At 36.5% G+C, this 25,363-nt stretch overlaps 6 protein-coding genes, 1 non-coding gene and 1 pseudogene across 8 annotated transcripts; 6 read left to right on the top strand and 2 right to left on the bottom strand.

The window, feature by feature from the left end:
• On the top strand, positions 1,810-3,121 carry LOC104715334 (putative F-box protein At1g50870). Its single transcript, XM_010432748.2, has one exon. It carries the CDS (start codon positions 1,885-1,887, stop codon positions 3,064-3,066), a length of 1,182 nt encoding a protein of 393 aa, XP_010431050.2. The 5' UTR covers positions 1,810-1,884; the 3' UTR covers positions 3,067-3,121.
• Positions 4,222-4,293, bottom strand: TRNAG-UCC. The gene has a single exon. It is a non-coding gene; the product is annotated as a tRNA-Gly (tRNA).
• LOC104711110 (methyl-CpG-binding domain-containing protein 5-like) lies at positions 4,478-5,943 on the bottom strand. Its single transcript, XM_010427792.2, has 3 exons — positions 5,533-5,943; positions 5,081-5,206; positions 4,478-4,979 (listed from the first exon to the last, which is right to left on the bottom strand). The coding sequence occupies exons 1-3, from the start codon at positions 5,707-5,709 to the stop codon at positions 4,725-4,727; spliced, it is 558 nt and encodes a 185-aa protein (XP_010426094.1). The 5' UTR covers positions 5,710-5,943; the 3' UTR covers positions 4,478-4,724.
• LOC104715333 (glucan endo-1,3-beta-glucosidase-like) lies at positions 11,612-12,655 on the top strand. Its single transcript, XM_019230306.1, has one exon. The coding sequence runs from the start codon at positions 11,612-11,614 to the stop codon at positions 12,653-12,655; it is 1,044 nt and encodes a 347-aa protein (XP_019085851.1).
• Positions 14,850-15,341, top strand: LOC109126429 (fasciclin-like arabinogalactan protein 4). Its single transcript, XM_019229964.1, has one exon. The coding sequence runs from the start codon at positions 14,850-14,852 to the stop codon at positions 15,339-15,341; it is 492 nt and encodes a 163-aa protein (XP_019085509.1).
• On the top strand, positions 15,314-17,461 carry LOC104711109 (fasciclin-like arabinogalactan protein 4). Of its 2 annotated transcripts, XM_010427789.2 has the most exons (2): positions 15,314-16,905; positions 17,373-17,461. In XM_010427789.2, the coding sequence occupies exons 1-2, from the start codon at positions 15,637-15,639 to the stop codon at positions 17,406-17,408; spliced, it is 1,305 nt and encodes a 434-aa protein (XP_010426091.1). In that variant the 5' UTR covers positions 15,314-15,636; the 3' UTR covers positions 17,409-17,461. The 2 variants fall into 2 exon arrangements, with proteins under 2 accessions (XP_010426091.1, XP_010426092.1); XM_010427790.2 differs by lacking the exon at positions 17,373-17,461 and having other exon boundaries at positions 15,315-17,153.
• LOC104711108 lies at positions 18,090-19,501 on the top strand (annotated as a pseudogene).
• Positions 22,038-23,962, top strand: LOC104711107 (disease resistance protein RPP13-like). Its single transcript, XM_019229963.1, has 2 exons — positions 22,038-23,827; positions 23,890-23,962. Exons 1-2 carry the CDS (start codon positions 22,038-22,040, stop codon positions 23,960-23,962), a joined length of 1,863 nt encoding a protein of 620 aa, XP_019085508.1.

Genomic DNA, 25,363 nt, shown 5'->3' with positions numbered 1-25,363 from the left:
AGAAAACCTTGGCTCCACTCTCCTCTCTTATGGAGAGAATTTTGCACCAAACGTCCTCTACCATGAAGAGAACATTGGCTCCACCTTCTTCCCTCAGAGAGATAACCTTGCGTCCAACCTCCTCCACCTTCCTACCTTGGGGAAATAACCTTGAATCCAACCTCCTCCACCATAGAGAGAACCTCGGCTCTGCCATCCTCATGTGTGGAGAGAACATATTCACGTCTTTAGTTTTCTCAAAAATGACTTGTTCCGACAACCAATGAAACTAAAGACCTTTTTCTAACGTCACAAAATCTTTTGATAGTAACTAATGTTAAATTTTCCAATATATTTATGGAAGTGTTTTTTACACCATGATGTAGCATTTGTCTTTGGAACGCCCCGACTGCCACCTTGCTTAGTGAGCCCATGTCTACAGGCCCACCTTCCTTAGTGGGCCCCACGTCTACTCCTGGCCCATCCATATCCGACGGCCGGTCTGTTAAGTCTAGGAGGCTTTAAATACTTGTTTATCGACCCTAAAAATCACCATATGATTTTTCCCTGTGTTTTGTCCTCACTCGCACAGTTTCGACAATCACTTCCCGAAAGGTCATCCATCCTGAAACAACTCCTCCTTGAGCACGATTAACTCTGGAGTTCTCTCAGGATCCTTGATCGCAAAGATAAGTGCATTTTGGTGACCTCGGTGGCCAAATCAATTCTTTAAACCTATCCGCAAACCAGGGTGTCACAGCCTCCGAACTCCTATGGATCTATCAATAATAATTTATGTTTTTTCAATCTATCTATCTTTGTTTGTTGTAAGCTTGTGTTTGATTAGCCTATTTTATCTAACCATTAGGTTGATGAGTGGTAACAATTATGTTAGGTTGATGAGTGGTAACAATTATATTAGCTTGTGTTTTCAATCTATCTATCTATTCTTTATCTTCCTTTGGGATTGAATGAATGGTAACAATTATGTTTGCATAAAAAGGGTGTATGACCAACCAATCAAGGTTGAGCAGTTAGAAGAAAATTAATTTTACATAAATATAGAAATAATAGAAAATTATAAGAAATATAATATATGAATCTCAAATAATTCAAACGTGAAAAGATAAATTAAATAAAACAACCTAAAATACTACATTAAATTTAAAAATACAGTATTAAAAAAGAAGACACATATATTTATCTTTTTTTTTTGTCAACATATTAATCTTACCTATTCCAAACTGAAAAAGGAGAAAATAGGAGAAAATCTTGGTTTAAAAAAAAAAAAATTTACATTCCATTAAAAAAAGTTTTACCAATTAGAATAAAGTTGAAAGCAATAATTTTGAATAAATGATTTTGTTAGATGAAAAATATGAGACGATCTATGTTTATATAGAAGTGAGTATTTACAAAATTTAGAATTAATAATTAACCGTATATTTTCCTTAATCCCATTTCTTTTTTGTAGAATTAATAATCTCTTTATAATTATTAAAAAAATTATTTTTGTAATTTTTTGATAATTATTTTTTTACATTACTAATATTGTTTAAAAAATATTTTGTTTTTGTTGTTGTAATTTCAAATCTCTCCTATTAAATATTAACTTTTACACCTATCAAAATCTCATATTGATATAATCTTGACACATGTCAAAATCTTATTAATAGCTATTTTTCAAAATTCAACTTTATATGATAAGATATGCTTTTTATGATAAGTTTTGAATTTTTACATTCAAAAAAATATATATATTTAATAATTTTAGATTTGATACATGTCAAATCTTAACGATACAATTCATAAGTGTCGTGATCTCTTTAACAAGTAACTTTGAAAACCAAACAGCTAGAAACAGCCGTCAGGAAAACAGAGAGAGAAGAATTAGGGTTGAGCTCGATGATGGGGGAGCAAGAAGATCCAGAGAAAACAGGAAAAAAGATTACGGCAATAAAAGACTTTTCATCATCTTCGAAAGGAACCTCAATTCCTATGGATCTAATCTCGGAGGTACTCGTACGGCTTCCTGCAAAATCAGTTGGCAAGTCGCGCTGCGTGTCGAAGCTGTGTTCATCAGCCACCACCCTTCCATGTTTCATAAAGTCGTTCGCAGCTCGATCGAAAAGTCCCTGTCTTGTCATCTTGTCAAGAGAAAACGACAAGCTGTTGGTTCTGTCCTTGTTAGAAAACAAGAGTTCGAAGGAGAAGAACCCTCTAGTAGTGGCAGACAGTTATTCGATGACATATCCTCAATTTGGTGTCTTTAAAAGCGGCGAGTCGGTCAATGGCCTGATCTGTCTTAATATATCAGGACAATCCCAAATCTGGAACCCAACCACGAGGCGTTTCTCGAGTTTACCCATACCCAACTGTCGCTGGCTATTCTCGTTTAACTTTCTAGGATATGATCCGATAGATGGTACATACAAAGTGTTGTCTGTCCCTGCTTGTCATTTTCCTAAGTGCAACAATCATCAGCCTCGGGCTCTTACACTGGGAGGAGGAGCTCAAGAATCATGGAGAGTCATCCAAGGTACCCCTGAGCATTTCCCTTGTGGCTCTGGACGATGCATTGACGGGGTTGTCTACTATGTAGCCTCTCCTATAAATGATCGTCTTTCTCAGTTTTTGGTGAGCTTCCATGTCCGGTCAGAAAAGTTAAGTGTAATAAAAGTACCATGGTCGTCCTATTCTTATTGTTTCCTCATAGTTTATGAGGGGAAGTTAGTTAGTGTTTCTTCAAAATCTGATGATATTACCATGTGGATTCTGGAAGATGCCGAAAAAGAGGAGTGGTCTTGTAAACATCTTTGTTTACCTTTCACTCGTAATGATCCGATTTCAAAACCCCGATTACACTTGAGAGGTGTCAATGATGCCGGCGAGTTTATTTACGTACCATCAGCTTTGGAGAATCCGTTTCGGATTTTATATTTTGATCCCAAGGCTAACAGCTTCAGAACGGTTGTGGTTGAAGGAGTTGCGGATGACCAATTTAGACGCCGGAATGGACTCGGAGACGGACCTCTCAGCACCATATCTACTTATGCAAATCACATGGAGAATTTTTTGTCTTTTTAAAATTGCAGACGTTTTTTTTTGTTGTTTTTGTTTTTGGTTTTGTTGATTTTTTTTTCCCCTCAAAATAATGGTACTTGATTATGCAATTTCTTTATTTGCCAGCAAGTCCACCAGCTTTCGCGCAGCTGTTCTGGTTCATCCACTCATTCGAATACTGTATAAAAGAAACCGTATAGGATTTTCTTTGATAGATTAGCAGTAAACAAGGAAAGATTTAGGTCTGTTACCTTGTCCTAGTAGATCACCTGCTTCAAACGTCTATAATGGATTTGCTACTGGTTTGTTCAATTATAGCAAAGTAATGGATTTTTTCTTTGGGTCTTGTCTTTTAAAGAAGTTTTGGAATCTTCGTTGCCAAAAATTAATTATCAAAGATATAATAATTTATAACTGCTTCATTCTTTCAAATTTTCAAATTACTATTGAGAGTCCAAAAATTTATCTCAAATTCAAAATTCAAAAATATTAAGACAAAAATATAACTAGTACTTACTTAGGTTTTGAAGCCACGTAACATAAGGTAAAACATTTTCATATCTTCTTTTATGCATCGATAAAAATTGGTTCTTAATCAAATTAGTGACTAAATAAAATCTTTCACTCTCTTATATGCTAAAACTACAAACTTAAAACTCCAAACATTTTAAAATTGCTACCAAAACTTTAATATATTTTTAGTACATCATCTCACAATACAAAACCAAAGTATTTACAGAATAACAGTATTATGTTTCCTTATATATTTTTTTTGTACTTAAAATTGGCAAATAGTGGTATTTTTTTGTTCGAGCAAGATAAAGAACTCATGTTTTGCTCAGCTTTTCGAACATCAAGAAAACATTATATAGCTTTTTAACCACAACCATTGACATGCCATTTTTACATTACAACATTAGCATGTTTGTTATAGTTAACATATAATCGTACTTCTAAGAGAGAATATTATATTTTATTGTTTGAATATCTATTATTCTTGGAAACTTAATATATATGTTATTTATTGGTCAATTATTCAGTGGGAAAATTTTAAGTATATTAATGACCGGTTCCATCTGTATCATTATAGACATACAGTATAGTCCTGGTTCAGATGGTTTTGGAGACATCTGAATGCTTTGGTGGCTCAATTATGGCGGGGAAAAATAAAAATAAAAATGCGTCTGCCGGGAGTCGAACCCGGGTCTATTGCTTGGAAGGCAATTATCCTAACCGTTGGACTACAGACGCTTTTGTCTAGATTTTCATAATAGCATTTACCAAGCGTAAACGATTCTAAATGATATTAGATTTGAAGCAGCCTAGATAGGTAGAGTCTATGCACAAAGCTGATGCTTCTCTGATTTAAAGCAGAGAGAACTGAGAAGTGAAGTAAGTAACATGGCTCGTCTAACTCCACCCATTAAATCTCAGATTTCATAACTTTGTTACTCAATGATTCTCTCAAAGGCAATAATATTGACATACCTTGCCTTCAAAATATCTACGACAAACGTTAAAAAGTATATTACAACCCAAATTTAAACTGTTGCTAAACTATCACATGAGTACTATATTAACCTACATTACACATGTTAAACAAATGAAAGCAAAATCCAAAGTACCAAATAGACATGATTCTCTAGCGCTTCTGTTATTTGAGCTGCAGCAGCAATCTTCTTCTAAAACATTGGTTTCCAAGCGTTTTGGGTTGTGACAAGAGTGAATGCTTTGTCCCAATCTTGGCTGACAGATTCTTGAATCTTGTAGTCCCCAATGGAAGGCCACCAAGCTTTATCTGAACCATCAGTCCCCGTCCAAGTGACCTTCTCCGGCACATTCATAAAATCAAAGTTCACAGGCTTTGGAGGTGGCTCATTAGCTTTTTTGTTGGACTTGGTCTGGCGCCTACTACTGCTTCCTCGACCTTCAGAATGCTACAAAAAAATGTGCAAAGACAAACAGTTCAAGTAAAGGAAGAAGCAAACAAGGGGGTTAAACTTTAAACTAACAAAGAGAGAAACGTTTTCTGACTAACTTTAGGATGCAAGTCTCCGTTGTTATCCGCTTTCTTGACGGCCTTTTTAGGAGTCCCGTGTTCCAAGTAGTACAAAACCTCGTTCTTGGACCGGAACTTACGACCCGTAATAGGTTCGTAGTAGAACTATATTACAAAAACCACACATTCAAACATTACACAATGGCCATCCTTCACACACACGCAGAGCAAATCTTCATCAAACTAGCATTCTGAATAGGTAAAGAACCCACTAAATCTATGTATCTATAATCTTCATTACACACTGAAGAGTCTCTAAAATACCCAAAATAATTAATATTCCCAATTTCAGATCAAGAAAGAACATATCAATCCATTTGTACAGATAATTCTCAATAAACTTTTTACAAGATTCCATTCCTAAAGAACTAAGCAAATCTCGATGAACACAGAGCTCAAAAATTGAAAGAGCCTGAGGATTTTTTTATTACCTTATCGACAACACCAGCTTTAGTGCCGGAGGTTCGAACCCTAACTTCGGTTCTCCAATCAGGAGGAAGCCAATTATTATCATCCCCAGGGGTCGCACGCTTCCGTGACTTCGACGAATCCACAGGATTAGCAGTGTTCTCCGGCGGTGGTTGAGCCTGATCTGTGCCGTTCGACATTTCTCGGAAAGCAAAACGGTTTCAATCCAAATCCGGATGAGAGAATCTGGTCTCGAGAGAGAGAGATTTGAAGATTTTTTTTTTACTGAATCAGAGTTTCTGAAAAAAAAAAAAAGACAAAAAGTACAACAGCTTTGTGAGTTAGAAGATCTGAAGATGTAATTGAAGGCAGGAGAGGTTATAATAATACTTCGTAAAAACGTAAATGTCGTGTTTTGGTTTCTGTTTCAAAGTTTGTGGCTTTGAGCTCCGAGGAATGGCTTAATCAGCCACGTCGCCGTTTCTCTTGTTGTTTTTTGGGTTTTTGGGCCTAATTTTTTACATGTGTCCACTTCAGTTTAAAAGTTCATTTGGCAATTTTATATCTTCTTGTTGTTAGAAATAAGCAAACGAAATGTGTGTAACCGGAAAATCTATATATAATAGCAAACTCACTTTTGGGGATCAACTTTAATCTAACGGATGAGATTGTTTCTATTATCTCATCTAACGGTTTAAAATTATTAATGCTCCCAATAGTTGCAAAATTTTTTTCCAATAATCGTGTTTCTTCGTCGTACCCCCATCTTTTAAAAATCGCACCTATTAAACCCTTTGTTAATGATCTCAAAAGTTGCAATATTTCAGTCCAACAATTGTGTTTCTTCGTTGCACCTCCAGCTTTCCATGTTGGCACCCGTTAATTTTCACACCTTTTTGTTTTACACCTGTTTATTTATATAAAGTTGCAATGTTTTGATCCAACAATTGTGTTTTTTCGTCGTACCCCTAGCTTTCAATGATTGCACTTGTTAGTTTTCACACATTTTTGTTTCACACTTCTTTGTTTTCACACTCTTTGTTTTTATATATATACATATTTTTATGGACTTTGAAAAGAGTTTTTGTTCTTTCAGTATTATTAATGATCTCACCCTTTGTTAATGCTCTCAAAGTTGCAAAGTTTTGGTCTAACAGTTGTGTTTCTTCGTTGCACCCCCAACTTTTCATGTTGGCACCTGTTAGTTTTCATATCTGTTTGTTTTTTTTTTTTTTCAACCAAACATTAATTAAATTAAAATAAAACTCCTAGATTGGTTGCCCAAACCGGAGGAAAAGAGTTTACAAATGAAATTTCAGAAAATAAAGATCTTGAAGAACGAGCAAGACAATCTGCCCGTACGTTGAGCTCTCGAGGGATCCTGGTCAGAGAGAAGGAAGGGAAGCATGATCTGAACGCAAAAAACTCCTCCAACAGATTCGAAAAGGCTGGCCAATCGTCAGGGGTCCGCACCATCGCCACTAATTCTGCACAATCTGTCTCGAAGCTCTGGCAATCAACTCCAGACGCCAATAGGGATTCCATAGCCCAAATCAAGGCTTGTAACTCTGCATGTAAGGATGTGAGACCGCGCATATCTGTTTGTTTTACACCTCTTTGTTTATATAAAGTTGCAATGTTTTGATCCAACAATTGTGTTTATTCGTTGTACCCCTAGCTTTCAATGGTTACACTTGTTAGTTTTCGCACATTTTTGTTTCACACTTTTTTGTTTCACACTCTTTGTTTTTATATATATACTGATTTTTACGGACTTTAAAAAGAGTTTTTGTTCTTTGAGTATGATTAATGATCTCATCCTTTGTTAATGATCTCAAAAGTTGCAAAGTTTCGGTCCAATAATTGTGTTTCTTCGTTGCACCTACATCTTTCTATGTTGGCATCCGTTAGTTTTCACACCTTTTTATTTTACACCTCTTTAAGTTGTTTATATAAAGTTGCAATGTTTTGATCCAACAATTGTGTTTCTTCGTCGTACCCCTAGCTTTCAATGGTTGCACTTGTTAGTTTTTGCACATTTTTGTTTCACACCTTTGTTTCATACCTTTTTGTTTTTATATATATACAGATTTTTATTGATTTTGAAAAGAATTTTTATTATTTAAATATTATTAATGATCTCACCCTTTGTTAGTGATCTCAAAAGTTTCAAAGACTCGATCCAACAATTGTGTTTCTTCGTCGCACCCCCAACTTTCCATGTAGGCACCGTTAGTTTTCACACCTTTTTATCTTACATCTCTTTGTTTATATAAAGTTGCAGTGTTTTGATCCAACAATTGTGTTTCTTCGTCGTACCCCTTGATTTCAATGTTTGCACTTGTTAGTTTTTGCATCTTTTTGCCTCACACCTTTTTGTTTCACACGTCTTTATTTTCATATATTTGCATCTTTTCGTCGTACCCCCATCTTCAAAAATTGCACCTATTAATTGTTTTCACATTTTTTTCACCCCTCTATGTTTTACACCATTATATTTTACAAAGACCCCTCTATGTTTTACACCATTATATTTTACACCTCTTTGTTTATTATGTATAAACTTTTATGGAATACAAAAACAAGTTTCGAATTTATTGTTTTCTGAGTATTTTTTAAACTTACAAGTTAATAAATAAAATCATAGATTTATATGTTTATATTTTATAGCAAACTCGCTTTTAGGGGTCAATTTAAGTATGACGGATGATATTGTTTTTATTATCTCATCTAACTGTTTAGATTTGTTAATGATCTTAAAAGTTGCAATATTTTAATACAACAATTGTGTTTCTTCGTCGTACTCCCAACTTTCAATGTTCACATTTGTTAGTTTTTGCACATTTTTGTTTCACACCTCTTTAAAATATAAGATGTTTTGAGTTTAAAAAAGTTTAACCAATCACAAACAAGACTGCATAATATAAAGTATTAAATTAATCTAAAAGTTACATAGAAACTTGAAAACATCCTATACTATGAAAAAAAAAAATTTCTCTAAACATCCTATATTATGAAACGGAGAGAGTATATATTTATGGACCTTGAAAAGAGTTTTTGTTATTTGACTATTGTTTAATACCTCCAAATTTAAAAATTCTGAGTATTATTTTCTTTCAATTTATTAATCAACATTAATTCACTCATCTTTGTTAAAATTTTTGAATTGTTTTATTTATTGATTCATTCATCTAACTTTTGTTTGGTGTCGTTTTCCATCTAACTGTATTGATCATCTCTTTCAAGTATTAATTTAAGTAATTAATTGTGATTTCTAATTTTTCATAGATTTATCTTTTTAGTTAATTTGGTTGGTTGCAGTTGCAACTATGAGCTCTTTCTTCTTGAGTCTCTTATTATTTTTTATAAATTTTAATAGAATAATGATTTAAATTTATTATATGTGAATATCTTTCAAAATTGATTATCTGAGTATAATTCAGTAAACCTAGATTTATATATCTTTAAGATTATTCTCTTATTGTCACTGAATCGATTTTTTTATTTATATATATATATAACAAATTTTTTATTTAACTAATTTGGTTAATTCATCTTAGTCATGATTTATGACTTTTATATTATACAGTTAAAAAATTACCAAAAAAATTTCACTCGAAATGTGAAATTAACAATGTTAATCATTTCAAATTTTCACTTTCCCGTGCGGTAACGCACAGACCGACATCCTAGTTATATCAAAAGCAAATTGCAATTTTTGTAACCGAAACAAATTGCATATATTATTAATATTTTCAAAATTATATTATTACTTAAACTAACTCAAAAACTATAAATTGCATCGACTAGATCTCAACCAAAAATAAAATAGAAAGAAAGAATTTGCATCAACTAGAATCAAAACCAAACTAATCTACAAATGTTTTTTTAAAAATCTTTTTTTAAGAACAAAAAAAACTGAAATCTTATTCGAATAACTTAGATTACAAGATAAGAAATATTCTTAAAACCAACTACGAAATATTAATTATTAAAGACACTTGCCTTTTTGGGATCATAAGTGTCTCTAGAGACACATATTTTTCCAATTCATCGACAATTTTTTTTTAATTATTATTAGTTTTATATTTTAAGACACCCATAAAAATGATCAATAAAGGTGTTTTTAAACTTTGCAAGTATAAAAAGTAATGAAACCAGAAAAAATATAGAAGTCTTAGGAAATAATATTAGTCTAAAAACCAACTACAATTTTTTAGTTTCTTTCGTTACTTAGTGATTTTGAACATCAAAAGATTTGGTGAGCTAAATTCAAAAGTATTTGATGTGGATAAGCAATACTTTCATATTAGGCAAGCTCTGAGATATTGTAAAAGAAATTGCAAAACCTCGACAAAATATTGTTTTTCAGAGCATATAAACTTTTGACTCCTACACAATGTCGTAAACCACAATCATTGTCAAAAAAAAAAAAATCAAAAATTGGTTTTAAAGTTTTTTTAGTTACAAAGCTGAACAAATGAAATTGAAGAGCAAACAACTATTATTAAGTTTTTGGGATTGATCATCAATTTAAAGCAGACACAACGTTAAATAAGTTGAATATGTTTAAAAAACTTTTGACTAAACCTCATTAGTACACATGTTGTACAATTAGGAATTAAATTCATTATGTTGTTAAACTTGTATATCCTTTATTGAATCTTATTAATACAAATATTTTTGACCAAAATTAAAATTAAATTAATTCAAATTTATATATAATAATTCTAGTAAATTCGAACGCCTAATCTATGAATTGGGGTTTTAATAATCTACTCATCGAGTAAATTAGAGTAACAAATCTCTATTTTTTTTTTTTTGCTACAAAAGACAAAATCATATGAGAGTAGCAAGTTATGGTAAAAACCAAACATAACAGAAAGAAAGATGATGAGGTATTTCTCTCCAAATGCATCAGAATATGAAGTTCGGTTTTGCATCCATTGCCCAAGAGATTGTTGAATACATAGAACAAGATATATTTTATTTGAGTTTATATATAAGGGAATAATAAGAACCATCTGACAGTTTTATTCTAAGAAGGTTTTACCTATTTCAAATGGTATTTCATAACATTTGCACCAAGTAACGGTGAACCTAGAATCCATGTAACTCATCTTATAGGTGATAAGCTCAATCTTTTTCCGCGAGAAAATTTTGATTTGTACACCGTGTGATTTTGAACCGTTAAGAATGAATCATTAAGCATGTATGTTAATCAATAAATAATGAATAACGAAGTTAAAAAAAATAACATAATTATTAACATAATTTTAGTTGGATATAAATTGTATTAATCGCTGTAATGTAATATTTTATTCAAAATAAGAAGAAAAAAAGTTAAAAGAATGATGAACTTAAAAAAATAAATTTTTGAATACTTGATGAGAATATGTATAAGTTTTGTTCTACATATTTTATCTTTAAGATTTTAATGCATGCATTAAGATAAAATGTGTAAAAATTAAAATATAGTTTATTATGATGGTATAAATATTTAAATAGTATTGAAATGGAATATGAAAGGTTTAAGTTCAATATAAAATAATTACAAAATAAAATCGAGGAAAATGTGTATATGTTATTGCTGACATTTCAGTTATTCTCACAAAAATTTTGTAACTTTTAATCGCATAATAATATAGGCTTTATCTAGTTAGATATATAACACTTGTATAGGAAAATAAAATAAACTGCGTTGACCAAAAATAATTGAGTCGAATTTGATTTTTTTTTTTTTTTGTTAAAGTCGAGTTTGAATTTACTTGGAGAAATGCAATTGACATTGGAATATCAACGTCGGTGCCAGAGTCCGATGTATTTACGGATGGATTCAGAGTCTGGACAACAGTTCTCAGTTTCTCTCATATTCCTAAGCTTTATATATATCTCCGTTTTAAAAATAGCTTTTTCTATGACAATTATCGAATGTAATTAAGTTAAAGTCACTTATTTAACTGATTAAAAAAACCATCAATTAATCAGCCACTCGCTCACGTAGCTCCACAATCAAACCGAAGCTCTCAAAAAATAACTCCTAGTAAGTTTTGCTAAACGTGGAAGTTGTAACTTTATAAAAAAACTCAATTCACGATCATCATGATGAGAGGTCAAGTTGTTCATCTACCTCTCTTCCTGATTCTCACGCTCATCCTTACCTTCTCGGCCGCATATCACATCGGCGTAAACTACGGCACGGTGTCCAACAACCTCCCACCGCCTCACCAAGTCGTCAACTTCATCAAAACAAAAACAAACATCAACCACGTAAAAATCTTCGACGCAAACCCCGGCATCCTCACCGCATTTTCAGGCATCACCGGGATCTCTCTCACTGTCACGATCCCAAACTCCGACATCGTTTCCCTCTCCAAGCTTCCCAACGCACGTTCATGGCTCTCCGACAACCTCCTCCCTTTCCTCCCAGCAACCTCAATACGTTACATCGCTGTCGGAAACGAAGTCATCGCCACATCCGACAGAACACTCATCGGTCATCTCCTTCCCGCCATGGAGGCACTTACGTTAGCATTACACCTGGCTAACGTCACTGGGATCTTAGTCTCGACGCCTCACTCGCTCGGTATCCTCTCAGGCTCCTCCGAACCACCTAGCTCCGGAAAGTTTCGTAGAGGCTACGAGAAAGCCATCTTCGCTCCAATCCTCGACTTCCATAACCGCACGAAGTCTCCCTTTATGGTTAACCCGTACCCATATTTCGGGTTCGGACCCGAAACATTAAACTACGCACTCTTTAACTCAAACGACATAGTCGTCGTTGACACAGTTACGAAGTTAAACTACACTAACATGTTCGACGCTCAGCTTGACGCTGTTTACTCTGCGATGAAACGGATCGGGTACGGAGACGTGGACATCGTTGTGGCTGAAACCGGTTGGCCTTCAGCTGGTGAACCGAACCAGACCGGCGTTGGTTTAGATTTTGCGGCTACATACAACCGGAACCTTATAAAGCATGTGAATTCCGGTAAGGGCACTCCATTGATGCCAAACCGTGTGTTCGAGACTTGCATTTTTGCTCTCTTCAACGAGAATCTCAAACCTTCGATTTCCGAGCAAAATTTTGGTTTGTTCAAACCGGACTTCACCCCGGTTTACGATGTAGGTATCATGAAAAACTGATATAAACGTCATCTAGGTGCTTCAGTACTAAGAATGTCAAAGTTCAACTTTTGTAATCTAAGATTCAAGATGTTTAACAATCTTTATGTATAAGAAACCAAAACAGTATAATGAAAATTCGGAAAATGATCACTACAATTTATATATAAAATGATATGGTTTTCTGTAGACTCCAATGAAAATACAAATAAATTTCAATATCAGAATTTGGATTTAGTCAAAATTTTCACAGTACAGGAGTTTAGTGTTCAAAGAAGAGTATCAGAGTAAAAACCTGAACAACTAACAACCGGTTTATTCTGGTTTCGGACTCATAAACCGTACCAAAAAACAAAACTGAAGGAAGCATAGTTTTTTTAAGTCTTGGGTAGGTGCGTTCTGATTGAGCTCAGCAAAACACATACTGTTAAATTGGGGTTTGATATGGGCTTACAATTCAAAACCAATTGGCAATGAGTAGAGAGACCCTAACCCTTTATATATTACTTAAGTCCCTTCACATCTATCCAATGTGGGATCTTTCTCCACACGCCCTCTCGAGATAATGACTCTTCTAGCCATTAATCTCGACAATCCATCACGCCCCCTCGAGATAATGCTCTTTTTTAGCTATCTCAATAGAATTGGGCTTTCTTTGGGCCATCAATTAATGGGTGTGATCGGACCACTATCCGGGCCGGATTAATTAATGGGCCAGCGTGTGTAGGCTCTGATACCATGTTAAACTAGGGTTTGATATGGGCTTACAACTCAAAACCAATTAGCAATGAGTGGAGAAGCCCTAACCCTTTATATATACTCAAGTCCCTTCACATCTATCTGATGTGGGATCTTTCTCCACACATACCAACACGCATAATGTGCTTAAGGAATTTCTCAGCGCACCGCATAACACAAGTCTCCTCTTGTTTTTGTAGAGATTTGCGTGTAAAGCTATCAACACAGTCCACAAAACACCTCTCGACCAATGAACTGTACATCCTCAAGCTAAAAGTAATTGGAAAAAAAAATGCCACAACACAAAGCATAAGTTAAGGTCTAAACACAGAACAATGAACTCTCATTTCCAATAGACAATGCATACATTGTTATTCCTTTAACGTCCAGTTGCAACCTTCATTGGCTGCACTGGTTTAAAGGAGATCACGCTTCAATGTCAGACAACAACAAGCGACAGAGTCGAAGCAGATTGCAAATTAAGAATAATTCTTGGTCTTGATAAGAGCAGACAACAATAACAATATCAACTAGAACAGAGCAGTTCGAGACTAAATAGATAATGTCACTAGATACAGTTGTGAAAACTTGGTCAATGATGCCTAAGAACCTGATAACTAAACAATGATCCAAAGATCTATCTAGTTCAAGAAAGTTCAATAAAGCCTAATTTGTGTGGGCCTGATGGACTTTATTTTTTATATCTCTACTAAAGCCTAATTTTTATACCAGGTGGGCCCAGTATAGTAATTGTACTTGGTTAGGAAGAATCGCCTTGATCAATCTTTTGAAATACCAATTTTACTAATTCTTGATAGATGACATTTGATTGACAGATCCACCCAAACTATATATAATTGATCGTAAATATGATGTCGAAGTAGAAGCCAATATTTCATCATCAATGAGTTTTATCTGTCAAACAATCATTTGATCATTGCCGACGGACGTTGGATGACAAAATATAATATATCGACCACAAGATCAAACAATTCGTCTAACTATACAAATTAATACTACCAACAAAATCAATTACTCCACAAAAAATGTTTGTAGTGGGAGATCAAGATTTTAACAGACTGCACAGCTATAAATAAACTTCACATGCAAACGAAAAAAACTTTAATGACATTATTATTTAAAAAACTATACCCCACGTGGGCACCACCCAAAATTATATAAATAAATTATTCAATCTAAATAATTTTGCTCACCAAAATCTAATCACTACAAGACTAGAAGTGTCCACAAAAGCATCTCTCTGACACAATGACATCTGTTTTGTCCTGCGCGTGAACTTTAACTCCCCTTAACAGCGCGCGTCACAAAATTCCCCAAAGATGTGTCTCTAATTTTTAATTTCGTCTCCACCAAAACTCTTCACACTCACCCTTCCCTTCTCTCTCTATCCATCATCCACTCACTTCTCTGTTCTTCTCCTTTACTCAATCTCATGACCTAACTCGAAAAAAAATAAATGGCGAACGTAATCTCAGTTTCCCATTTTACCCTTCCCGCATTAGCTTATTTACTTCTCCTCCTATCCTCCACCGCCGCCGCCATCAACGTCACTGCCGTTCTCTCTTCTTTCCCTAACCTATCTTCTTTCTCCAACCTCCTCGTCTCCTCCGGCATCGCAGCCGAACTCTCAGGTAGAAACTCGCTAACCCTCCTCGCCGTTCCCAATTCTCAATTCTCCTCCGCTTCCGTGGACCTCACGCGCCGTTTACCTCCTTCGACACTCGCAGATCTCCTCCGCTTCCATGTCCTTCTCCAGTTCCTCTCAGATTCCGATCTACGACGTATCCCACCCTCAGGCTCCGCCGTCACCACTCTCTACGAAGCTTCCGGCCGTACATTCTTCGGATCCGGATCCGTTAACGTAACCCGTGACCCGGCTTCAGGATCAGTCACGATCGGATCTCNTAAAAAACTATACCCCACGTGGGCACCACCCAAAATTATATAAATAAATTATTCAATCTAAATAATTTTGCTCACCAAAATCTAATCACTACAAGACTAGAAGTGTCCACAAAAGCATCTCTCTGACACAATGACATCTGTTTTGTCCTGCGCGTGAACTTTAACTCCCCTTAACAGCGCGCGTCACAAAATTCCCCAAAGATGTGTCTCTAATTTTTAATTTCGTCTCCACCAAAACTCTTCACACTCACCCTTCCCTTCTCTCTCTATCCATCATCCACTCACTTCTCTGTTCTTCTCCTTTACTCAATCTCATGACCTAACTCGAAAAAAAATAAATGGCGAACGTAATCTCAGTTTCCCATTTTACCCTTCCCGCATTAGCTTATTTACTTCTCCTCCTATCCTCCACCGCCGCCGCCATCAACGTCACTGCCGTTCTCTCTTCTTTCCCTAACCTATCTTCTTTCTCCAACCTCCTCGTCTCCTCCGGCATCGCAGCCGAACTCTCAGGTAGAAACTCGCTAACCCTCCTCGCCGTTCCCAATTCTCAATTCTCCTCCGCTTCCGTGGACCTCACGCGCCGTTTACCTCCTTCGACACTCGCAGATCTCCTCCGCTTCCATGTCCTTCTCCAGTTCCTCTCAGATTCCGATCTACGACGTATCCCACCCTCAGGCTCCGCCGTCACCACTCTCTACGAAGCTTCCGGCCGTACATTCTTCGGATCCGGATCCGTTAACGTAACCCGTGACCCGGCTTCAGGATCAGTCACGATCGGATCTCCGAGCACCAAAAACGTCACCGTTTTAAAGCTTCTCGAAACGAAACCTCCAAACATAACCGTCCTCTCCGTCGACTCACTCATCGTCCCCACCGGAATCGATATCACCGCATCGGAGACTCTCACTCCACCGCCGACATCGACGTCTCTCTCCCCTCCACCGGCGGGAATCAACCTCACTCAGATACTAATCAACGGACACAACTTCAACGTCGCTCTCTCCCTCCTCGTCGCCTCCGGAGTCATAACAGAATTCGAAAACGACGAACGTGGCGCCGGAATCACAGTCTTCGTCCCCACCGACTCCGCTTTCTCCGATCTCCCTTCAAACGTGAACCTTCAGTCTCTACCGGCGGAGCAAAAAGCCTTCGTGTTAAAGTTCCATGTGCTACATTCATACTACACTCTAGGTTCGCTCGAATCAATAACCAATCCGGTTCAACCGACATTAGCAACCGAAGAAATGGGAGCCGGTTCATACACGCTCAACATCTCCCGGGTTAACGGGTCAATCGTAACGATCAATTCGGGTGTGGTTTTAGCTGTCGTGACACAAACGGCATTTGATCAAAACCCGGTTTCTGTTTTCGGAGTATCCAAAGTTCTTTTGCCTAAAGAACTGTTTCCGAAATCGGGTCAACCCGTTGCCACGGCTCCTCCACATGAAATCTCTTTGTCGCCGGAGAGTTCTGATGAGCAACCGTCGCGATTAGTATCACCACCGCGTGAGATAGTTTCTTCCGGCGCGGTTAAAAGACCACTTGGTTCCTTAGCCTTGTGGTGGTGGTGTTGTTGTTGGTGTATAGCATTTTGTTATCTTTTGGTATGATTTTTTTTTTTTAATCACATAAATGTTTTGCCTTCGATTAGGGCTTTTATTTATTTTTACTGGATTTTTTTTTCACGAGGGTTTATATATTTATTCTACGTCATAATGTTATTTTATTCGAGTCTGAGGAAAAAACAAATTCACTTTCCCATGTAAATTTGGATTTGATTCGGCAATTTTGGGTAAAAACCCATGTCTATAGAAAATCCTTTTATTTTTTATTTTCTCTTTTGTTGTCTTCACTCTTCAATCAAAATCTTTTTACCCAAGAGAGTTATTCTTTTTTTGTCAACCTAAAATATTTTGTATAATTCAGTTTTGCGAAAAGGTGTATTCTACTAGCAATACAATTAGATTTTTATTTTATCAAGTGGTGAAATTTTTTACAGAAGTGAATAAGAATAAGAATGGGGGAAAGTGAATTAGGTCAGCAGGAATAATATACAGTAAGTGCGTGACAGGTGCAGTTGTGTCTTGTGTGGGTCGTACCAAGTTGACACCGACGGTCCAGATCTGCTATCTCCTCAGGTCAAGTTCTCGCTAGATTTACGGGTTATCCAGAGCCGTTGGATCTTGAGATCCAGTTCACTTAGCCGCGCGTGTGGGGTGTACGGTCAGATCTAACTCTAAACCTTATTCACTTCACTGACTCTGTTGAAAATAAGAGAGCCACAATACTCTACGGTCGCTCACATTCTACTACCGTGTTTATTTATTTATTAATTCTTTTTTTATATACTTATCTTAAACAAAAAAAAGATCTTTTTAGTATTTTTATAGCCGACCAAAAACATCAGCATGATTTTAATACACATAATAAATTATAGTACTCGTTTTCAAGATGTTAATTTTTTTGGAACTTTTTAATTGTCTTACTAGTTATAAGAAAAAATGATTCACACTATCGGATCGGTTAGGGAAATTGATGTTAGAATTTATGGTCATTTGGTGCCTTGGTGGTACCATAGCGCTTGACTTTTCCGACGTAACAAATAAGTAAATGACCATTCAAATTTTCAAACATGAGGACCTTTTTGGATCACAGATTTGGACTTTTCTTTGATTAAATTAAAGTTTTGTTGTCCCTATATTCAGTGACCAATCTTGTATTATATATCTATGGTTTTTGAACTAACCCAACACTATGAAATAGTAGTTATCAAAACATCTCTCCTCTCTCTCTCTCTTTCTTAAGAGATGTCGATGATGAGCAAAAACAGAAGCAGCAGCATCGCCATGGGAACACCATCGTTCCTTGAGTTGAAGAAACAAGCTTCTTTCTTCTTCAAAGAGAAGATCAAAACTGCGCGTTTGGCTCTCACTGATGTCACTCCTCTTCAACTGTCAGTTTTGTGTTTTTTGTGCTTTATCTCTTTTCTTAAGGATTCTTGATTTATGTGTATGTAATTTATGATTTGAACAAATTTGGTTGAAGAATGACCGAGGAAGCTACGGATGGTGAGTCATGGGGGCCAAATACACAAACCTTAGGATCCATTTCTAAGGCTGCTTTCGAGTTTGAAAATTATTTGCGGATCGTCGATGTTTTGCACAAAAGGTTTCATTATTTTTAATTCAGTTCTTATATCTAGCCAAATTTGGATCAATTCGGTGATTAGTCCATAATTTTTTACTTAATAGTAGGACAAGCCTTGTGTTATTACTGAGATATGGATCTGTTTGTTACTTTGTTGTTTGGTGTATATTAGATTGGCAAGGTTTGATAAGAGAAACTGGAGAATAGCTTACAACTCACTGATAGTTATTGAACATTTGCTTACTCACGGACCAGAGAGTGTCTCGGATGAGTTTCAAGGCGATATAGATGTTATCTCGCAAATGCAAACTTTCCAACATATCGATGAGAAAGGGTACTTGATTTACTTATAAGGTTTTAAGGTGGATCATGTTTGGTTCGAACAGAACTTTGTTTGCATTGTCAATGTTCTTAAGACAATTGGTTTTGTTTGTGTGGCAGGTTCAATTGGGGATTATCTGTTAGAAAGAAAGCAGAGAAGGTTTTAAAGCTACTTGAGAAAGGGGAGTTGCTCAAGGAAGAGAGGAAGCGAGCTCGTGAGCTATCTCGAGAGATTAAAGGTTTCGGTAGCTTTGACCACAAGTCTTCATCTCGTTTTATGTCAGAGAATGAAGTCTTACAAGAATCTCCAGTCTATAGGAAATGCAATTCCAACTTTACCAAATACAACGAGGATGACCAAGAGAACAACTCAATGGTTTCTTCTAGTGAAACCAGTCTCTTTCCTCAGCCGCTGGTAACTGATCAAAACGAGGAGTCTAGGACAGGTATGAAAGAAAATATGAATCCTGAAGATGATGAGAACACAGAGGTAAACCCACTTTTGGGTTGTAATAAACGGGAGGGTCAAGATCTAGCGGAAGAAGACGAGAACCATCCATTTACGGATGGCGAAAATAAAGCATACAGTAGTAGTCTCATTGCTTGATGAGAACGCAGATTGATAAGTTTTAAAAGGAAATCGCGGTTGTGTAAAAGAGAGAAAACTCAAGAAGATAATGTGTGTATACCAATATGCATACATATATAATAATAACACTTCTGTTAATGACTGATCTGTTTTTTAATTGATTTGCTTCGAAAGAAAGATTTAAATGAACAATGAGGGACAAGAATAAAAGAACACAAATAGAAAAGTCGTAAGTAGTTAGTAGAGCATGTCTTTCTTTTGGAACTTGCGTGACGGGTTTCTGTCAAGTTGTGTGGATTCTGTACCTATTAAAGTTTCTTCATTTTTGAGTCGAAAGTGTAGACTTTTAGTTTGGATGCCATCATAAAGTTTTATATTTTCAATAGACTTTGGTGTTCTTGTTCTCGGTGGATGAAGTGGAGAACAATCTGGGGAGGTTGAAATTAGATTGTTGCAAGTTCGTAAACCTTGGGATTTGTTATATTGGGAGTTTGCTTTGTAGTTTTATCGTTAGAGTTTGAGATTGTTTATCATATCTGATCCATTCAAACTGATGGTTTTCATTAATCAGATTATTCAGCCACAACCGCCGCACCTTCTTTTGTCTTAGGGGAGGAGCTTGGTCATGGTCATGGTCATGGACCAAACAACAACCACTTATTCTCCTCTGGTTCATCTCATAACCATTGTTGTGAAACAATCTCTAATTGCCAAAATCTTTGTACGTTTCCTAGAGCTAATGATTTCTGATAATTGTTATGTGATACTTCGGTTTGCAGACTTCTTGGTATGTTTTGGATTTATTGGAAGGGCTGTGGGTACTAGCGGGGGCAAGATTAAATGGCAAAGAAGGAAGGTTAATCGGTTTCACTATGTGTATGAGCAGAGTAGCAGTCTACAATCTTTCGAGTTTGGTGATGAGTACAGTGATGACTCCAACAAACACAACAAGACCCATCACAATGACTTTGGAAAACAGTGATCCAAATGTGAGGTACTTTGTTTATATGCACTTCGCTGAGGCTGAGGTAATTCACCTTAATATGAAGTGTATGAATTGTCCTTGTTGGATCAAAAGCTCAATGTTGTTTTGGTTGTTTGTTCATTCATAACTGATGAAGTTGAATGAGATTAGATTCAAAAAACTAGATTTTAAAAAATAAAAGACTCAAAATTATATCCTACCATTGGAGAGGATGATTTTTATTATAATCTCAAGGGNTTGTGTTTTATTAATCGGTTTCACTATGTGTATGAGCAGAGTAGCATTTGTGTTTTATTAATCGGTTTCACTATGTATATGTGCAGAGTAGCATTTGTAGAGAGATCAATACCTCACTTCCAGTGATCTCAGTCAAAAATAGTTACAATCTTTCGAGTTTGGTGATGAGTACAGCGATGACTCCAACAAACACAACAAGACCCATCACAATGACTTTCGAAAACAGTGATCCAAATGTGAGGTACTTTCTTTATATGCACTTCGCTGAGGCTGAGGTAATTCACCTTAATATGAAGTGTATGAATTGTCCTTGTTGGATCAAAGCTCAATGTTGTTTTGGTTGTTTGTTCATTCATAACTGATGAAGTTGAATGAGTTAGATTCAAAAAACTAGATTTTAAAAAATAAGAGACTCAAAATTATATCCTATCACATTGGAGAGGATGATTTTAATTATAATCTCAAGGGTTCTTATTTTATAAACAGTACAGAATATATTCATTGAAAATTACAACAGTACATAAGAGACTAAAAATTAAAACCCATCGATAATCTTGCTCTTATATAGCTCACTTGTTTTACTTGGTATTTTGGTCTAAAAGCACTTCCTGTGGTCCATATCCGTTCATACTCGGCTTCTGCAATTCACAATCACATCTGCAAATTTGGATCACACACATTTTGTAACAATTTATCACACAGTATTATTATACACAAAATTAGCACTAAGCTATAATATAATTAAGACAAGTATACTCACTCGTAGCTTTTGAACATTTTGCTCAGAGAAAACTGTTTCTCATGAGTTTCTAGGTGTGATAGAGATGTAATCTCAAAAAGCAAACTTTCCAACGGATCGATAAGAGTAGTTGTTTTAGGGTTGTAACTTTTAAGATTATATATGTTTGGTTTGAACAAAAATCTATAGACTCTTAAATCCCTAAAGTATATACACTTTAACAGTTACATAAATCTCAGCTAAAATGTGAGGTGGGAACATATATATGAAAAACTGAAACTTCTACGAAAGATAGAATGACAAGTTGAGAAATGAGAGACCACAGACGACAAAATATGCATGATTGAAACTTCCACCCAGGTCTACTTGAATTTTTCTGGAATAAAATGTAGGAGACAAAGAAATTTCGAATTACATTAAATGTCTACAAGTCAAGTATGAATGTTTCCGAAATCAAGTCGACGACACAAAGAAATAAAAGTCATAAGGGTTAATTCTCTCTTTAAATTGTCGGTGTATCTCCTTCAGCAGCCAAAATTGACAAATTCCCAACGTGTTCTCGTTTGCTCTGTTCTTTTGTTAGTTTTAAAACTGAGTTGATATTTTTCATGCTCTTTAGAAAAATCTTCTCCAGTTTTTAGATAAATCTCACATTCATCAATAAAGTCTTGTGCTTACTGTGATATCGGTGGATTGGATTCATTTCCATATAGTGAAGATGGTAGATGCGATTACGGGATTCGTTGTGGGAAAGATAGGCAACTATCTCATTGAAGAAGCATCGATGTTGATGGTAGTCAAAGATGATCTAGAAGACCTAAAGACAGAGTTGACGTGCATCCAAGGTTATCTCAAGGATGTTGAAGCGCGAGAACAAGAAGATGAGGTTTCGAAAGAGTGGACAAAACTGGTTTTAGATATCGCTTATGACGTCGAGGATGTTTTGGACACCCATCACATGAAACTCGAAGAAAGATCACAAAGGCGAGGATTCAAGAGATGGAACAACAAAATAGGCAGGAAGATGGATGCGTACAACATAGTTGAAGATATCAGAATCCTCAAGAGAAGAATCTTGGATGTTACTCGCAAGCGGGAGACTTATGGCATAGGAAACTTCAGTGAGCGTCGAGGAGGAGAGAGTAATTTAAGCTTAAGGGTACGGGAGCTTCGGCGTGCTCGGTCTGTTGATCAAGAAGAGCTTGTAGTTGGTTTGGAAGATGATGTTAAGATTCTATTGGAAAAGCTTCTCGATGAGAGAGAGTACAATAGATTTATTATCTCGATCTTCGGTATGGGAGGTCTCGGAAAGACTGCACTTGCTAGGAAGCTCTACAACTCCGAGGATGTGAAGAGAAGATTCGAATACCGCGCGTGGACTTATGTTTCTCAAGATTTTAAAACTGGAGATATACTTATGAGAATCATTAGATCTTTGGGGTTGGCTTCTGCGAAAGAGTTGGAGAAGATCAGGAAGTTTACAGAGGAGGAGTTAGAAGTTTACCTTCATAGTATTTTAGAAGGGAAAAAATATCTGGTGGTGGTAGATGATATATGGGAGCGAGAAGCGTGGGAGAGTTTAAAGAGAGCGTTACCTTGCAACCATGAAGGAAGTATAGTTATCATCACTACCCGTATTAGAGCTGTTGCTGAAGGCGTGGACGGGAGATTCTATGCTCATAAGTTAAGATTCTTGACGTTTGAAGAAAGCTGGAAGTTGTTTGAACAGAAATCATTCATGAATATGGAATGGGTTGATGAAGATCTGCAGAAAATCGGAAAAGAAATGGTTCAAAAATGCAGTGGATTACCACTTGCTATAGTCGTTCTTGCGGGGCTTTTGTCGAAGAAGAGTCCAAGCGAGTGGAATGATGTGTGTAAGAGTTTATGGAGACGCCTAAAGGATAACTCCATTCATGTTTCCACTTTATGTGATCTAAGCCTCAAGGAGATGCGACAAGAGTTGAAACTTTGCTTTCTTTACCTTAGTATCTTCCCTGAGGACTATGAGATTGAGGTAGAGAAGTTGATACAGTTACTTGTAGCAGAAGGGTTTATACAAGGGGATGAAGAGATGATGATGGAAGATGTGGCTCGGTACTACATCGAAGAGCTGATAGACAGAAGCTTAGTGGAAGCAGTGAGAGTAGAAAGAGGAAAAGTGATGTCTTGTAGAATCCATGATCTTCTGAGAGACGTGGCTATCAAGAAATCTAAAGAGCTAAACTTTGTAAACGTTTATAACGATCATCATGTGGCACAACATACTTGTTGCAGAAGGGAAGTGGTTAACCATCAGATCATCAACAAATACTTCTCTGAGAAACGTATGAACAAAAGGATGCGATCCTTCCTCTTCTTTGGAGAATCGAGGGTTACTGTTAAAACTACTAACTTGAACATGAAGCTACTTCGAGTGCTTAATCTTGGAGGGGTTCATTTTATTCAAAAAGGAGTTATTACAGCATTGAGTTTCCCAGATGTGGTCGGGGATTTAATCTACTTGAGGTACTTTGGGATTGTGATAAGAAAAGAACTCTTCCTTTATTATCTGAATGATTCTGTTACAGGGATAACGGAAACGATCTCAAGACCCAGCTTGACATAATCGCATTCCCCAAGTCACATAAGACTTTTCAATAACAAACAACATACCCGACTCACTCTGTTTTTACAAGTTTATATACAATTGACTTCTTTGACTCGCACGTGTTCTCTTCTCAGCTCACACGTGCTCCTTCTTCTCCGTTCTTCCTCCTTATGTAGACTTGATGAGGCTTATCAATACCCCCCCTTCGAAATGCAGCTTGTCCTCAAGCGCTAATGATGGATATTTCTGTTGTAACTCCTTTATCACCTCCCAAGTATCATCATGATCCGGTAAACCTCTCCAATGTACCAATCCTTCTAACACTCCATTGGCATTGTAGCGAGTGTCCAATACAGATTCCGGTTCAATGACCAACTCATCACTCTCGTTCAGCAACTCTGGTAAAGGAATGACCAGCTGATGCTCACCTAACACTCGTTTTATTTGTGAGACATGAAACACTGGGTGGATCTTCGAGCCTTGTGGTAATTGTAACCGATAAGCTGCTCTACCGACCCTCTCCATTACTTCAAAAGGACCATAATACTTAGCTGCCAGTTTCTGACAAGCTCGTTTGGCCACCGACTGCTGTCTATACGGTCTTAACTTCAGAAACACCCAATCCCCAACGCTATACTCAATATCTCTTCTATGCTTGTCTGCATTATTTTTCATCAGTTGTTGCGCATGGGTCAAATGCTCCTTTATTTGATCAAGCATTAGGTCTCGTTCTTTCATCATGGTTTCCAACTCCGAGACTTTGGTTGTTTGCCCTTCAAAACGTAAAATAGTCGGAGGTTCACGACCGTATAAGACCTTAAAAGGAGTTGCCTTCAAAGACGTGTGAAAGGTCGAATTGTACCACAGCTCTGCCCATGCTAAGTATTGGTGCCATGTCTTGGGATGAGTCGATGCGAAGCACCTTAGGAAGGTCTCGAGACATCTGTTCAAAACCTCTGTTTGCCCATCCGTTTGAGGGTGAAAAGCAGTACTGTACTTCAGTTTTGTTCCTGACAGTTTAAAAGCCTCCTTCCAGAAAGCACTCAAAAAAGTGTTCCCACGGTCCGAAACAATCGAAGCTGGATATCCATGAAGTCTCACTACTTCAGAAACAAATAGCCTAGCCACATCTGATGCCGAGTAAGGATGCTTCAGACTCAAGAAATGACCGTACTTGCTTAACCTGTCAACAACCACCAAGATCACATTTTTTCCTTGAGATTTAGGGAGCCCCTCAACAAAATCCATTGAAATATCCTCCCAAACTTGATGTGGTAAAGGTAAAGGTTGGAGAAGGCCAGCTGGTGCTAATGTTGAGTATTTGTGTCGTTGACAAGTATCACACTCTGACACATATCTCTGCACATCCCCTTGTAGTCCTTCCCAGTGAAATGATTGTTGTATTCTTTTAACCGTCTTCAATACCCCCGAGTGTCCTCCTAACAACCCATTAT

This window comes from Camelina sativa, chromosome 9, assembly GCF_000633955.1.
Source record: "Camelina sativa cultivar DH55 chromosome 9, Cs, whole genome shotgun sequence".
Classification (NCBI taxonomy): Eukaryota; Viridiplantae; Streptophyta; class Magnoliopsida; order Brassicales; family Brassicaceae; genus Camelina; species Camelina sativa.
Note: the sequence above shows the minus strand (reverse complement) of the source record. Positions and strands in the feature narration are given on the sequence as shown.

Bases quoted from the DNA above. Each gene is read 5' to 3' on its own strand.
- LOC104715334 (XM_010432748.2), top strand. From the start codon at position 1,885: ATGATGGGGGAGCAAGAAGATCCAGAGAAAACAGGAAAAAAGATTACG.
- LOC104711110 (XM_010427792.2), bottom strand. From the start codon at position 5,709: ATGTCGAACGGCACAGATCAGGCTCAACCACCGCCGGAGAACACTGCT. The intron at 5,207-5,532 runs GTAATAAAAAAA...TTTGTAATATAG, and splicing joins AAGCTGGTGTTGTCGATAAG to TTCTACTACGAACCTATTAC. The intron at 4,980-5,080 runs GTTAGTCAGAAA...ATTTTTTTGTAG, and splicing joins ACGGAGACTTGCATCCTAAA to CATTCTGAAGGTCGAGGAAG.
- LOC104715333 (XM_019230306.1), top strand. From the start codon at position 11,612: ATGATGAGAGGTCAAGTTGTTCATCTACCTCTCTTCCTGATTCTCACG.
- LOC104711109 (XM_010427789.2), top strand. From the start codon at position 15,637: ATGGCGAACGTAATCTCAGTTTCCCATTTTACCCTTCCCGCATTAGCT. The intron at 16,906-17,372 runs GTATGATTTTTT...AGTGCGTGACAG, and splicing joins TAGCATTTTGTTATCTTTTG to GTGCAGTTGTGTCTTGTGTG.
- LOC104711107 (XM_019229963.1), top strand. From the start codon at position 22,038: ATGGTAGATGCGATTACGGGATTCGTTGTGGGAAAGATAGGCAACTAT. The intron at 23,828-23,889 runs GTACTTTGGGAT...ATTCTGTTACAG, and splicing joins GGGGATTTAATCTACTTGAG to GGATAACGGAAACGATCTCA.